We start from the raw sequence: 13,468 nt of genomic DNA on the forward strand, positions 1-13,468 counted from the left end.
CCATCCCATCCCATCCCATCCCATCCCATCCCATCCCATCCCATCCCATCCCATCCCATCCCACCCTGTCCCAGCACAGCGTGCAGCCCAGCCCACCTCCAGGGAAGAACCAGTCGGCGTGCTGGATGAGGGGCTCAATGATGCCCACAATCTGCAGGGAGACAGTCGTCATCATCTCCGTGATATTCCTGGAACACAGCAGGCAGCGGCTCGGTGGCTTGCCATCCCACTGCGCCCTGACCCCGCTCCCTGCCAGGATTTGCAGCCCCCCATCCCCTTGGATCTGCCACCCTCTGCTCTGCAGCACCTCCAGGAGAGCAGGGGCTGCTCCCACGCAGCAGGAACCAACCTTTTGGCCACACACCCATGCCCCAGAGCTGCGGCTTCATCCCCCGTCACTCCCTTGCACCCTCACATCATGCATGCCCCTGGCCATACGCTACCCTTCTGCCTGCGGCCACAGAAGGTTGGGACCCAGCACGATGGCCACGTTGCTCGGCGTCATTTTGTTCGTGTCCTGGTACTCGGTCAGCTTGGCCAGGAATTTGATCAGGTACCTGGAGGGGTGAGTGCGGGCGCGGTGAGGCGGGACATGCCCTCAGCATCCCCACCACAGCCCCTCGCCGCCCCACGCTCACCTGATGTTGTTGTAGTTGGCCTTGGGCAGCTTCTCGCAGGCGTTCCACAGGGCCTGCAGCCGCTTCTCCTGCTCCGGGATGCTACGGGAGGGGAAAAGCTGAGTGTCCCCAAGTCCCCAAAACACCAACCCACTGCATCAACCCACTGCACCAACCCACCGCCCTTCGCACCAGGGCACTCATTCCTTTACCCAGCCACCGCAAGGATGAACTTATAGATCTACACCAAGGCCATCTTTGCTGCTAGGACATGCCGTGCCCAAGGAGCATCATGGAGAGCCCTTGGACCCAAATGTTGGCCACTGGATCAGAAATAACTCAAGGAAAGTGTCCAGATGTCCTTGGGTGCACAGGAACACCAGACCTGGAAGCCAGCAGCCTCTGCATGCAGGCTGCAAGCCCTTGTGCCCAGTGCCCTCACCCTAGGGGAACTGCCACGGGTCAAAAATGTGCTCGTTTGGACCCTCCTGAAATTCAGCCCCAAGACCATTTCCCATCCCGGACTCACTTGGAGGCCTGGATCCACTCCTCGTACAGCTCAAACGTCATCAGCGGCTCTGGCAGCTCGCGCAGGTAGGACTTGAGTGCTCCTGCAGCACATTAGCTTTCATGGAGGCTCCTTGAAACCCAGCACCCACTGAATTTCCACCCCACCTCTCCCCTTGTAGCTTCCCCCTCTCACTTGTACCTCCCCCAGCCCCTCACTCTCCTGTTTGCCAGGCACATGCCCAGCACTGCCCCGTGCTGTGGGCACCCCATGCCCTCTGGCTCAGCACAGCCCCACAGAGGCCGTCAGCGCCTTCCCTGATAGGGAACCAGAGCCCACGCCTTGCAGCACAGCAGGGAAGGGAAACGCTCATTTGCATTTAAACCAAATTAATGCTTAACACAGCGCAGCAGGTTGGGCTCTGCATGCAGGCAGCATCCTGCATCACTGCAGAAGCAGCAGAGATAAGATTGCAAACTCGACTAGGATGCATGTGCATCCCTGACCCCCCTTGCTCCTGCAGAGCATCCCCTGCTCAGTGCAGCCACATGGGGAGGGAAACCTGGGGTACTCAAGGTGAATGCATCTGGTGACGTTTGGGCTTGAAAGCAGCCCCTGGGTGCAGGGCAGCACCTTTTGGGATCCGGGGCACCCCCTAGCCAGGAGCCCCCGCCATCCCCACCTGCAATGGCATGCGGGTCAGCCGAGTACTCCTGCACATCCACCACGCAGCAGTCCAGGGCAGCCTTCAGCTTCTTCAGCTTGGAGGCAGAGGGAGCCACACGGAACAGGCCCTTGGCACGGCACACGGGACAGCGTCGGCGCCAGGGGACAACCCCTGGGTCCCCCCCCCGGCCACTCATCCCCGTGCCACAGGAGGCAGCCGGGGCCATCCCCATGGGCACCCACCTCCTCCTGCATGCCGCACTCCAGCAGCATGGTGACACAGGCCTCCACTGGGAAGGCGATCTCGCGCCCGCTGACGGCCAGGTGCTCCTCCAGCGGCTTCCCGAAGGACGGCTTCTCCATCCATGCCTCTGTGAGGGCACAGGGCGGACGGGATGCACCCTGCGTCCTCCTCACCCTGCCCTGGGCTTCAGCTCAGGGGTTCAGCGGGTGTTGAGGTGCTGTTGCAACACCACGACCCTGCGTTTCCAGCCCAGGCAATTCAAAAGTGTCTTATAAAGGTGAAATCCAAACAAAATGTTTTCCAGAGGTCGCATTTCTTGATCCTAATGCGTAGGATCAAGAGGGAAGAACACAAAGGTCACTCCCTGCCCAGCCCTGGGCAGCTGCTGGGGGGACTGTGTGCTGACCCCAAGGGATGGGGACATTCCCCCAGCTCAGGGACAAGCAGGATGCACGGCTGGACTGTGCCACACTGCGGGGTGACATCCCAGCCTGCTCGCAAAGCCACCCCGCAAGGTGAGGCCATGGGCTCTGTGCCCCCAGCTCATGCCCTGCCGCCTCCACCCGCCTCGAGCCCTGCGTGCACTCACCCTGCTGGGCCTTGATCTGAGGCAGCACGTTCTGCAAAAGTGCCAGTGACTTCCTGTGGTACTCGGCTTGCACCTCGATCAGCTGCAGAGAGATGGCACAGACTGCACCCAGTCTCACCGCCACGGCGAGGGCACGGGGTAGGTAGGGCAGCTGCAGCACACAGCGGGATGGGGGACCAGCCCGCAGTGCTCACCGTTTGGAAGTAGTTTGCATAGTCTATTTCTTTGGCCACGAAACTGTACATGTCAGCCGAGAGCTGGTCCTGCGGGGAACACGGAGGCAGGAGCTCACACCAAGCACCGTGATGGCCACCACAGCCCGTGGGCGACAACGCAAGCGCTGACCCCAGCCTCCCTCCCTGCATCCGCAGTGCAGAGGTGTGCCCGGATGCCACGCATCCAGCAGCATCATAGAATCACTCGGCTTTGCCTTCTGCTGCACTTCAGACATCTCCATCCTCCCACACTTTGGTCTTTGCAAAGATCCCTGTCCTCGTGCCTTCTCAGTACACCCTGCAGCTCCTTCATAGAACCATAGAATACCCCAAGTTGGAAGGGACCCACAAGGATCAAGCCCAGCTCCTGGCTCTGCACAGGACCACAGCCAGGACAGGGATGGAGCAGATTCCTGAGGCCACTCCAGTCCTGGTTGTGATCCTGCAGGGTGACCTGGTCCCAAAGGGCTTGGTGTAAGTGGTGCAGAGCTCCCTGACCCCCAGGGTTGGGATGCTCTCAGGCTCCCGAGGGCCATGGGATGTAGGGGACAGAGGAACCACAGCTGGCAAGCATCACCCAGATCTGGGATGGCACCCGCTTTTGTGGGTGGCACATGCAGTGCACCCTACAACGCCCAGTGAGCACAGGAAGAGGGTCAGGGCTGCCAAGGGGCTGCACTGGGCATGGGACCAGCGAGGGGAGGGTTTCTGGAGGGCAGCGGGGTCAGCAGAAGGGGTGGAGTGATGCTGCAGGCTTCCCACTGGGCCACAATGGTGACAGGGATGTGAGGAGATGCTGCAGCCCTGGCTGCACATGGAGCAGCTGTCCCCAAACCACGCTGTCCCAACACTGCGCCCTGACCCCCCTACACCCCCATCACAACCCAGGCTGCCCCCATCCCAGGCCCCAGCCAGCGGTACCCTGCAAATCTCCACTCTGTTCGCCGCCTCCTCCATCTCCTCCCTGAGAGCATCGGCTTTGGCGCCCGACGGCTGCAGGTTGCTCGACAGCCCCGAGGATTTTGCAGACTGCTGCCACCTGCAGACATGGGGATGGGTCAGCGGGACACAGGAGCCATGCAGAGCTCGTGGCAGCCCTCGGACCCCCTGCCAGACCGCTGCGGTCCCCAGGGCTGAGCACCACGGTGAGGGTCTCAGCCCATGCTGGGTGCAGGAGCTACTCCCAGCCACAAATATCTCCAGCTCCAATTCAGCAATCGTTTCCAGAAAGAGCCTCAGGCAGGTGGGATGAGAAAGGGAAGCAGTGGAGCAGCAATGGGGCATGGACGCCCCAGCCCTGCAGACACCCCTGCACTTCTCTCCTTGTGCAGGAATGGGCAAATTCAGCAATTTTCCAAGTGTTTGCAAACTGCCTCGGGAACAGCCCCATGTGCAGCCCCACAGCATTGCCTGGGACATAGGTGACACCAAGGGATGTCCCACAGTCCCAGCTGAGCTGTGTCACCTCAGCACTGCTCTACACCAGTAGGAGCAACTGAGTCTTTGCCTCCATGCAACAATTCAGCCACATACGGAGAAGCAGAAAAAATAAAGACTTGGGCCAGGAAAAAAAATCTCCTCTGCAGTGTGCATGGAAGAAGAGCAGAAACATTGGCTCATTGCAGAGCTTGACTTCAAGGCACACAGTGACACAGCTGTGATCTCCCAAGGCTGCTGGCCCTTGGCCAGGGCAGCACTGGAGGAGCCCCACGCGAGGAGCGATGCCAGCCCTGCATCCAGCCCGGCCGTGCTTCCCACCTCGTCCTCGAGGAGTCCATGTCCAGCACCAGCTTCGCTAAGTGCTTCCTCTGCTTCTGGATATTTGGGATTTCCACCTGCAGCAACACAGGGGCAGGGGAGGAAAAAAGCCCCATTGAATCACTGCAGCATTAGGAAGGCAGCGCAGCCCGTCCCTCCCCTGCGATGCACGAAGCCTCTCGATCCCAACACACACGTGCAAAAACCCCATCCCTGAAAGAAGCATCCTTTGGCCAGTAAGGCCTGCTGCTCCAGGAAGGCCGGCTGAAGGCAGAACAAGGCTGCCTGCGTGTGCCAGCACAGCAGCAAGGCTTGTCACACACCAACACTGTGTGCCAAGGGCTTCGCAACGCCTGAAAGCCCCCGAGCTCGCCTCTCCCGGTGTCAGCTCCATAAAGCTGAGGGAAGATGAAATCAGAATGGGGCCCATGGCATTTCACAAGACATAAAAGAGGAGGGGAAAAGGAGCATTTGGCAAAATTAAAAAACCAACACGAAACCGACAGGGAGTTGGCAGCAGGAGGGAGAAAAAATTCCCGACTACAACCTTGCTTGGAAACGCGCTTCAGCAATACAAGCGCTCACGCCTCTGCCTTTGGGAAAGCAGAGAAGAGCCGTGCAAGGAGGGCAGGAGTGCCCCCAGCGGGGACAGCCGGCCATGCCCACCTCGGCCAGCACGAAGAGCGGCTCGATGACGTCCCTCTCCACCTGCAGCTCGAAGTGGATGAGCTCCTGCGCCAGCTTGTCCTCCGCCTCCCCGCACAGCCGCAGCATCTTCCTGCAAGGCACGCGTGGCTGGGGCAGGGTGGGCGGCCATCCCATCCCATCCCATCCCATNCCCATCCCATGCCATCCCATGCCATCCCATCCCATGCCATCCCATGCCATCCCATGCCATCCCATCCCATGCCATCCCATCCCATCCCATGCCATCCCATCCCATGCCATCCCATCCCATCCCATCCCATCCCATCCCATCCCATCCCATCCCATCCCATCCCAACCTATCCCCTGCCATCCCATCCCCTGCCATCCCCTGCCATCCCATCCCCTGCCATCCCATCCCCTGCCATCCCACCTCATCCCCTGCCATCCCACCTCATCCCCTGCCATCCCACCTCATCCCCTGCCATCCCATCCCCTGCCATCCCATCCCCTGCCATCCCATCCCCTGCCATCCCATCCCGGCCGTGGGCGGTGGGATGCCACCGTGGGGACGGCGGTGCCGCAGGGACACCGGCACCTCTTACCCCAGCAGGGAGTCATCGCCCAGCACGGCCGAGCCCTCCGTCAGGCACTGTGCCAGCGTCGTCAGCGGCAGCTTCTTCTGCAAAGGGAGTGTGGTGCCATCAGGCCCTGCATGGTGCGTGGCCGTGGCACACACGCGTGCACCGCCCGGAGGAGCCGGGGAGTGGCGTCGTGCAAGAGCTCACCGAGCGCTTGTCGGCATCCACGCCCTGCTGGCCCTGCAGACACGCCGTCAGCTTCTTGTGGGTGCTGTGGGACACCTGCTTCACCAGCTCCAGCCGCTTCTCCACCTGCGGGCACGGAGGTGGCTGTCACCGCCCCATCCTGCCCTGTCCCCGCTCTTCCAACCAAAGGGAGTTTAATTGCGGGCTCTCCTTAGGAGGGCTTTGCTCGAACCAAACTGGCGGACCCCCACACCCAGCTGGGAGCTGCCCGGTTTGCCTCGGCCTTGTGGCTGAACTGGGAAGTTCATCCCAAAGCTCGGCGGGATGAGTCACTGAGTGTCGGCAAACACGATCAGCCCAAAAACGAAACCAGGAGCATCGGGGGGAAATGCGCAGTGAAAAGCAGAAAGCGCAACATCTGGAGGATCGCCTGGGAAAAAAACCAACCCCCGCAGTGCCATCGTCCCCCTGCATCCCCCTCCCCAGGTGTGACCCCCCCAGGGACAGCCACGGCCAGCAGACAGGCCGGGAACCACACATAAAGCTGACACAGCCACGTCCCAACCCCCCACCCCATGCCCAGCGCCGGGCAGGGGCACTTCACCTGCAGGAGATCTTCGCCCAGCACCTCTGTCTTCTCAGCCCTGCAGGAAAAGGAGGAAAATCAGGGGTTGGTGAAGGGACAGGTGTGGGGCTCTGCGGGGAGGGGACCGTCCCCCTCTGCTCTGCCCTCGTGAGGCCCCATCTGCAGCATTGTGCCCAGCCCCAGTGCTGTGCTGGGCTCCCCTGGGGACGGGGCTGTTCTGCTGCAGCGAGGCAGATGTGCACAACTTACCTGCAGAGCCAGGAGCCCCCGCGTGCACTGATGCTGCACCGCTGGGCGACAGGGGCACAGTTACGCCACGGCACAGTGTAATGCTTATTCATAACCTGAGGGGCCTTTCACAGCCTCGGTAAATCATTATTTCTTTAAAAAATGATCTCTGTCACGACGCGCTCGGACAGAGCGGAACTGAGCTAAAATGCAAAGGTCGGTCGTGCTCTCCATGTTCAGCACTGGTTAACGTGAGGCTGCAGCACAGCCTCATCCTCTGACCTCCATTCAAACAGCACCCAACCTGCCCCAGCTCTGTTTGCTTTCCAGCATCTGAGACCCTGCTCTCAGTGCTGAGCTGTAGGAGGGAAGCGTTGAAAAAGTGGAAGCAGAGAGCGAGGAAGAGGAAATGAAGAATGCAAAAGTGGAAGGGAAGAAAAACGGAGGAAAAATGGAAAGGCTGTGGAATGGCAGCAGCGTGGCTCCCAGCCAGGGCAGGGATGTCTGCTGAGTTCAAAGCCCTCCTGGAAACGTGAATTAACGGTGCTAAATCTGGCTTGCATACGAAACTTGTCACGGCGTCCAATTTAAGGCAGTTTATTTGAAAAGGGCACAGGGAGCCCATCTGGTTTCATTAAAAAATTGGATTTAAATGCATGCAATGTGATCTCCTGCATTTGGAAAGCAATGGATCAGCTCGTCACCTGCCGGGTTTACGGCCCCAGGGGTTCTGACGCTCCTCTGGGACACCTCCCCAAACCCTTCTATGGAGATGGGGTCCCAGAAACTCCATGAGATGTGAAATCCCATCGCTCATCCATGCCTTGCATTATTTAAGCACCTTCAAGGCACCGTGCTAACACCTGTGCCCGCCTCTGTGCAGATGGAGATGGGTGAACTCAACCGTGTAGAAAAGCAAAGATTTTTACACCCAGCCATAAAGGCAGGTGAGAAAGGAGCCTCTGGGGAAGGCGGTCTCACTGAATCCCTTGCATTTAAAAAAAACCAACCAACCAAAAGCAAGAGCTGCTCAGATTTTCCTCCCTTCCTGCAGATGAACTTCAGCTCTTTTGCGCAGGGTTGGAAACCGTGCAGAATTATCCTGAACATGGAAGAAAGCAGCAAAAACCCGAAGGCACCAGAGGGCAAACCCATGCACAGCACCCACGAGGTGCTCCCCGTCCCAGCACCAGGAGCAGAACATGTCCAGCATCGTGTACCTGCTGTACAGAAGCAGACAGAGCAGACACAGTGCTCCATCTCTTCGGCATCCATAGAAAGGAAGGAAGGAGCAGACACACGAGAGCACCGTGCACGTTCACCCATGCACAGCTCCGGGAGCAAAGCATCGCTGCCACCTGCTCTGTGCCCCATCCCCACTTCAGCCTCAGGGGGGACTGAGCACTCTGCTCCTCGCTCACATCCGTGCAAACGGCCACCACCATTCCGTAAATGTTCCAAAAAAAGCAACGCTTTTCGTTTGCTGTCTCCTTTTCTGGACAGCCAAGTGGTGGGTTTGCACGCCTGGGGCTGCCCAGCTCCGGCAGATCTTTCCCAGCCGTCACAAAACACCACGTGCCAGGCTGTAATTCATGTGCAGCAAGCAGAAAACAACATTGCACACAGGCTAACAAAATCTGGCCTTGTTCTGCTTCCAAGCACTTGCAGCACAGGAAAAACCTCCGTGCCCTTAACACCCGGCCCAGCACCCGCACCCTGCCCGACCGCGGGATGCTAGGTGGGTTGGGAGCCCACCAGCAAACAGCCTGGCTTTGCAGAAGGAGGAGAAAAGAAGGCTGCAGAGTTTTCTTCCTGCTCCTCTGTCTGAAGGCTCCAGAATGCTCAGAAAAACCCACAACCGATTCCTCCCATCCCTGGGTTTGCTCCCACCGGCAGCGCTCCAGAATCTGTTCACGACGCCCAGGGGTGTGAGAACCAAGCAGCATCTCCAAATGCACATCAGCCCGGAACAAGCCGTTCCAGATTGCTGTTCTACACGTAAAGACTGGAAGGAAAAAAAAAAAAATCACATCGTCTCACTCCACTGACATCAGATTGCATCGCAGCTCTGCGCCGGAAAAATCCCATTCTGCCCGTGATATTTGCAGCACCTCAGCCTGCAGTGAGCACGGCCTTGGAGGGGCTGCTCTGCCTCCTCCCCGCTGCGTGGTGGCTTTACTGTTCCCTACGGGTGCCTCCAAAAATGCTGCCCTACAGAAACCCCTTGGGAACGCAGTCTGGGAGCAGTGCTGCTGTCTTCCAGCCGGATCCCGCGCCCCAGCGATGCCCCCGGCCCCCCCAGTGTCCAGACCAGGCGCTGCGGGGGGCAGGGGGGATTAGCGGCTCCGTGCACTCTTCCATCTTTCCGCCAGGCAGAGAGCACGCTCCTCCCCTTCCCCTCCACACTCCCACCCTGGAGCTGTTTTTCTCAGCACAAATCCAGGCAATTCTCGGCCTCGGTCACCACGCAGACACTTGGGTCCCTGCGAGCATCTGGGAGAAAGGGGACGACGAGTACACGGGGTTGGAAGCAAACGAGTGGGAGATGCAGCTACAATTTGCCCAGCGTTGGCTTTTGTGAAAACAAATTATTGCCACTGGAAATCAACACCAATCGAGCAAATTAATTTGATTTAGAGATAAGCACTATGTAATCTTCCAACGCGATATTGCGCACTGACCCCGGAGCTGCAGCGAGCCGTCTGCTTCCCCTGAGCATCCCACCCCAGCGCCAGAAGGCAGAATCCAGGCTTCCACATCACAACACGCTCCCAAACTGGGGTGAGGTGGCTTCCCCAGGGCTGAGCCCTGCTGCTGTGGTGCTGGGAGGGATGGAGGAGCGCTCTGGATCCCTCCACGATGCCCCCGCACATGGGTATCCCCATGAATGGGCATCACTATGGAGCTCAGCTTCAGCACAGAGTGAGCTCTGGGGACACACCAACCAACCCACATGAGAAGCACAGCCTCGATTTTTGGCCATTTCAAATCCCGTTCAGCATTTTGCTGCAATATTCCCTCCGAAGGGGAAAGCCATCCCCCAGGGTCAGTGCAGCTGGGACGCATTCTGTGGGCCGCGGGGGCTGCGCTGCATCCCACAAACAGCCTGGAACCGCCACAGAGTGCCAAGGACGGGCTCCCAAGGACGGGACAGAGCATCCCGAGGGCAGGGCTGAGCAGCTCCCTGCCCCACACCTGCCCCCAGCAGTGCACCTCTGGGTGCCGGCACCCCTGGGTGAGGTCGTGTCACACACGGCTCAGCGTGCAGCTCGGGTACCCCGGGGGCACTGCTCAGCTTTGCTGATGGGAGTGAGTCAGAAGGATTTAATTAAGGCACAGCCCTGCGTGCAGAGCTTCTGCCAGGACCACGCAGCACCGAGGCCGGACCCTGCGCGCATCCCCTGCAGCACACAGATTTGGCAGGTCCCCACGGGTTCGGGGAGCCGGGAGGAGAGACGGTGATTTATGTGCAATTTGGGGACAAAACATTCAGACTGCTCCATTAATATTTCATTGCTCCATTCGCCAGCGCTGCCGGCTGAGGAGGATAAAAATACCCGGCTGGATGCCTGCGCCCGCTGCCACCTCTCTGCTCCCTGAGCCCAGCGAGCCCAAGGTCTGTCTGGAGAAGGCAGCGGGACGGGGGGGTGCAGGCTGACAACGAGCAGCACCTCACAACCCACAGCGCGCTGTGCCCTGCTGCAAATCCTGCTGAAAATCCCCAGCGATGCAGCTCGTCCTCCCTCCCTCCTTCCTTGCTTCTTGCAAGGCTGCATGCAGAAGAAAGCCGCTCTATTTAAAGCCTGTAGCTTGAAGCGTAGGCATCCCGATGCTTGAGGAAAAGGCTCTGCCCAGGAACAGAGCTTGCTGCCCCCCAAAGCCACCCCAAAACAACCCCAAGGAGGACACGTGCCCCCACTCCCCCCCATGACTGCGTTCCCAGCCGCCTGCTGTGCCTTCAGGCACCTGCGAGTGTCACTTTGCATGAGGCTGCCGCTGCCCGTTCCCTTCCTGACAGAGAGAAATCGGCACTCAGACAGTTCTGGAAACCCTCTGGGTGCTGTGCGCGCAGGAGCAGCCCCACAGCTGCTCCCCATGGCCTTGGTGGCCCCACGCATGGCATGGGGAAACACAGGAATAAAGCAGGAACGCCGGGCGAGCATCACAGCCACTCACTGATCTCCCTTCCTTCTTTTCACTCCACAGAGATATACATTACGTCCCCTACAGAGCAGCCGCAGCCGGGCTGGGTGATGCTCCAAGCTGGGCACCATGCGTGTCCCAGGGATGAGCACCTCTGATCCTCCCCCTCCTTCAAGCAAAGCCAGGATTCCCACGGCCCCGTGTGTTTGTTTTCATAAGAGGGCTGGGAAAAGGGCAGCGAGGGGCAGCAGGGACCGAGCCAGCCCCAGAGACTGGGAAGGCACAGCAGGGCAGGAGGGGAGGCAACAGGGGACAACGGGAGGGGATGGCAGGGCAGGACAGGGCTGTGTAGAGTGGCCATTTCCTTCCTCACTTCTGCCCTCTCTCCTTGCCCTTCCCCTTTTTCTATCGTGGTAAACAAAAGGAGTAAATGGCACAGCGCAGCCTTTGGCCCCCATCCAAAGCCCGAGGTGCTGGGGAAGGGGCAGCCATACGGGGAAGGGGCAGTGCTGCTCCTCTGGGTGCTGCTGCATCCTGGAATGGGGACCCGAGGGGTATTCCCGAGGCACGGCACTGTTCAAAACATGATTTTAATACAGGTGCGTCGCTCAGGTGCTGGCTAGGTAAGGTAACAACGGGGACAAGCGTGGAGGTGTCAGGATGGATCAGCCCATTGGCTGTGCTAAGCGGCAGCCCAGGCTGCAAGCCCAGTACAAGGGCTTGTACATGGCAGTGATGTCCCCTGGCGGGGCACAGCCCCCAGCCACTCCTCCAGCACACGCCAGGGCAGGAGCACAGGACTGGGGATGGCAGCTCTTGTCTCTTGTCCCCAGCCCCAGTCCACACCCACTTGGGGGGGACCACAGCTACCCCACTGGGCTTACTGGGAGGAGCGGGATCAGTCGGGAGCCTCCTCCCATCTTCACGGCACAGATCAAACTGCCCCCAGCATCCCCAGTGCCCCTTAGTGCAACTTGAGGGGTGGCCTCCATCTGCAGCGCAGCACCCATCCAGGACACGGCCCCGTCCCCAGGGCGTGAGGGTGGCAGCACCGCAGGGAAGTCGGCCCCGCACCCACGGACCTGGCCGGTCACAAGGCAGCGCTGCAGCAGAGCACGGCAGAGGATTACTTATTTATTTGCCTGCTGAGAAGCCTGTGCACGAGCAGGAGCATTGCAAACATGGGCGACGGGCTGGCTGCCTCGCGTGAGCCCCACGGAGCAGAGCTTCCCCCTGGCCGGTCCTCATCACGAGGAGCAGAGCACAAACCGCCCCGCAGTGCTCCGAGCTGCAAATTCATGCTCCTGCCTGCGAGCATCTCCCAAACGGCCGTAACCCGGAGCGCTGTGCGAGCCCAGCAGCGAGGCAGGAGGGAGCCGGGGCTGGCGGTGACCCCATTTTCAAGGCTGACGCGCGGGGCACAGACAGCGCTGGCAGCAGCTGTGTCCCTCCAGCCCGGTCCCCGCTCCTCTTGATGGCACCGAGCCCAGCGCAGCCCCCTCCATCCATCCCCGCGCTCCTGCTGCTCAGTGCCGGTGGGGACTCGCAGCCATCTGCGGCCGTGCTGTGAGGATGGGCGACTGCACCGCGCCGTGGGATGAGGCACTGAGCTGCAGGCACTCGTCCCCAGCACTCACCTCGGGAAGGAGGGGGATGGAGGGATGATGGATGGAGAGATGGATGCAGGGAGGGATGGAGGAGTGGATGCAGGGATGGGTGCAGGGATGGAAGGAAGGATGCACGGAGGGATGGAGGGATATGGGCACAGCCACGGGAGCGCGGCGGCAGCCCCGCAGAGGACACAAGGAGCAGCCCCAGTAATGGAGTGACCGCACGCAGCCCTGCCCGAGGCCGGTGCCACCCGCCCCGGTGCCGCGCTGGAGTCGGAAAAGAAAAAAAATAAATAAATCCTTCCACCACCCCCCCCCCCACGCACCGCTGCAAAATCTCGGGAATTACACAACAACCGCCGGCAAAGCCGCGGGTCTGGCCGTGGGCCCGCAGAGCATCACAGTGCCCAGACACCCCCACCTGCACCCCAACGCGTGCCGCCCCGCACCACGCCGGCCCCAAAGCCCCACGCCTCAGCCCGGGGGGGGGGGGCCTCGAGGGATGGGTGCGGCTGCACGCAGGGATGCTGGGGGGAGCACCCAAGGGTGACGGAGGGCAGGGGGTTGGGGTAGGGGAGCAGTGGGCTGCGATGTGCCCCAGTGCTGAGGGGCAGGGCAGGCGCAAGCAGGGCGCAAGCAGGGCGCAAGCAGGGCGCAGGCGAGGTGCAAGCAGGGTGCAAGCAGGGTGCAGGAGGGATGCAGGCGGGGTGCAGGGCAGGTGCAGGCGGGCCGCCCGGCCCGTCCCCGTCCCTACCTGCCCACGGTCTGGTTGGCGAGCTGGCGCATGCGGTTGAATTGCTTCTTCATGGTGGCGGCGGCGCGGGCGCCCCTTACGCGGCCGCGGGCGGGCAGCGGGGAGCCGCTCCCAGCGCCCCTCCCGCATCCCCGCCCG

General features: G+C 60.7%; 1 protein-coding gene across 3 annotated transcripts in view; it reads right to left on the reverse strand.

The window, feature by feature from the left end:
- Nucleotides 1-13,468, reverse strand: part of ARHGAP44 (Rho GTPase activating protein 44) — a 20,769-nt gene extending 7,301 nt beyond the window's left edge. For 2 of the 3 annotated variants that reach the window (XR_002443808.1, XM_021414633.1), the window contains exons 1-15: nt 13,331-13,383; nt 6,614-6,653; nt 6,031-6,135; nt 5,848-5,924; nt 5,264-5,375; nt 4,598-4,674; nt 3,761-3,878; nt 2,819-2,887; nt 2,625-2,706; nt 2,035-2,162; nt 1,808-1,919; nt 1,147-1,228; nt 639-719; nt 444-557; nt 97-188 (exon numbers count right to left, since the gene is read on the reverse strand). Coding sequence is in view for 2 of the 3 variants with exons in the window: in XM_021414633.1 (XP_021270308.1) it covers nt 97-188; nt 444-557; nt 639-719; nt 1,147-1,228; nt 1,808-1,919; nt 2,035-2,162; nt 2,625-2,706; nt 2,819-2,887; nt 3,761-3,878; nt 4,598-4,674; nt 5,264-5,375; nt 5,848-5,924; nt 6,031-6,135; nt 6,614-6,653; nt 13,331-13,383 (1,342 nt within the window). In the remaining variant the exon portion in view is untranslated. Of the gene's footprint in view, nt 1-96; nt 189-443; nt 558-638; nt 720-1,146; nt 1,229-1,807; nt 1,920-2,034; nt 2,163-2,624; nt 2,707-2,818; nt 2,888-3,760; nt 3,879-4,597; nt 4,675-5,263; nt 5,376-5,847; nt 5,925-6,030; nt 6,136-6,613; nt 6,654-13,330 lie in introns of all 3 variants that reach the window. The other variant, XM_021414632.1, reaches the window with a different exon arrangement.

Source organism: Numida meleagris, chromosome 17 (assembly GCF_002078875.1).
Source record: "Numida meleagris isolate 19003 breed g44 Domestic line chromosome 17, NumMel1.0, whole genome shotgun sequence".
NCBI lineage: Eukaryota > Metazoa > Chordata > Aves > Galliformes > Numididae > Numida > Numida meleagris.